Here is a 1914-nt window from a genome sequence, read left to right as displayed (position 1 = left end):
TTACATAATATAAAACAATTTGTTTATTGATAGTTTATAACTATAATAATAGTTTATTATAAAACTTCAAATAATTTCTTTTTATTATCTATACTTTTTTTTTTGAGTAAATAAGATTCGAGGGAACAGAAAGTATTATGCCTCATTAAGGTTCTACTGTAGTAATAAATAAACAATTCTCAGTTGTAAGCAAAAAATAATGAAAATATTTGTTGACTGATAGCTCAAATCTTTAAACAAGCCATTGATGTAACTGTGTAGAAATAATATGTATAAAAATAATAATTTTACTATAGTTGTTTTAAGTACTTGCACATTGTTCTTAAAACAACAACTACTCCTACCTTAAATTTTAAGCTAATTTTTTTCTTACTACTCCTTCTAATTGAATTTAATCGGATAATTAATCTAATAAATACACGTATTACTCTAATACATTACCTTACTTTAAGTTCAAAATTTAACAATTATCAATAGATTTAATTTTTTAAAGTTAAAGTATTACTATAAGAATAATTAACATACAAGAGATTTAACTACAATACTGTCCTTTCAATATAACAATTCATTCTAATATTGATCTCACAATATTCTTATACTTGATAGAAGAAATTAAAGCTTACTAATGTTATATGCTTAGAATCATGTATACAAAACCAATAGACATCATATTTGTAACTGAAATTAAATTTAAAACAAATTAAATTAACTTACATGGGATAAAAATGGTANGATATAATTATACTTATATGTATATGGTAGTATTTTAGTTATTTTAGAGGAGCAGTTTTCAATTTGCGCGAATAAAAACTTCCCTTTTTTCCTTTTCCCGCTAAACTGGTAAAACCAAACCTCTTAATAATAAAAAAGATAAGAAGCGGGTATTTTTAAAATACTGAAAATAATGAATAATCAGTGTTTCTATACTTTTATACCAACTTAAATTTTAAATAACTTTTTAATCTTTTTTCAAAAAAAANAAAAAAAAGATAAGGAGCGGGTATTTTTATAAATACTGACAATAATGAATAATCAGTGTTTCTATACTTTTATACCAACTTAAATTTTAAATAACTTTTTAATCTTTTTTCAAAAAAAAAANTCGTATGAAGCTAAAGTGGCTTTTTTATTACCACTTAAACTTGTCGAAGATTTCATCACTTTTTGTGATTTTTTAAATTCTCCTAACTTGGCTACAAAAAAATCCAAAGACTTACTAGTAAATTCGCCATGTTTTGTCTCAAAATGGCGTCGTAATTTGGAAGGTTTCATACTTTCATTGGACAAGATCTCCAAGCAAATAACACACTGTGGTTTTGGTTCATCTTCAGTCCCAGCAAATGTAAATCCTAATTGTAAATATTCAGTGTTATACTTTCTCACTTTAGTTCCTACGGTACTCTTCGAGTTTACATTACGGCGATTTGAGTCAGAGCTAGATGTACTATGTTGATCAGTACACTAAAATAAATTTATTATTGAAATATTATTAATAAAAATACAGATAAACTGTAAAATTATAAAATATAATTTGTGCAATACATAATATGCACGCATTTAACGACATATTAATAAATAGAAAAGTTCTTTTGATAAATAAATGAATGAGTTATTTACCTGAACTTCATTCACATCATTCACAGAATTATCTGCTTCTATTTCACATTTAGGCCTTTTAAGTGAACCAGATTTTAACCATTGATACATTATGGTTGGTTTATTTTGAAATGAAATGTATAAAAAAGGACACACGGTACTAATCGCTGACCAGTTATGACTGAGAAGAAAATAATCAGTATGGTTTCACGTTCTGAATTATAGTAATAACAGTGTAATAGTGAAGATAATAATGATATTTATTTCTATGAAATTGATTATCTATTTTTTTCGCGATAATCAAGTTTCAATAGTCTA

General features: G+C 25.0%; 1 protein-coding gene across 1 annotated transcript; it reads right to left on the bottom strand.

Annotated features, from left to right (window-relative positions):
* Positions 1–1217: 1217 nt before the first annotated feature.
* Positions 1218–1707, bottom strand: LOC126909695 (zinc finger BED domain-containing protein 5-like; the record flags this gene model as incomplete). The annotated part of the gene is made up of 2 exons (XM_050692127.1): positions 1618–1707; positions 1218–1461 (listed from the first exon to the last, which is right to left on the bottom strand). Coding segments are annotated over exons 1-2 (334 nt in total), but the record flags the coding sequence as incomplete, so codon positions are not given.
* Between the last annotated feature and the right edge of the window lie 207 nt (positions 1708–1914).

This window comes from Daktulosphaira vitifoliae, unplaced genomic scaffold (genome assembly GCF_025091365.1).
Source record: "Daktulosphaira vitifoliae isolate Bord-2020 unplaced genomic scaffold, ASM2509136v1 Scaffold_935, whole genome shotgun sequence".
NCBI lineage: Eukaryota > Metazoa > Arthropoda > Insecta > Hemiptera > Phylloxeridae > Daktulosphaira > Daktulosphaira vitifoliae.
Note: the sequence above shows the minus strand (reverse complement) of the source record. Positions and strands in the feature narration are given on the sequence as shown.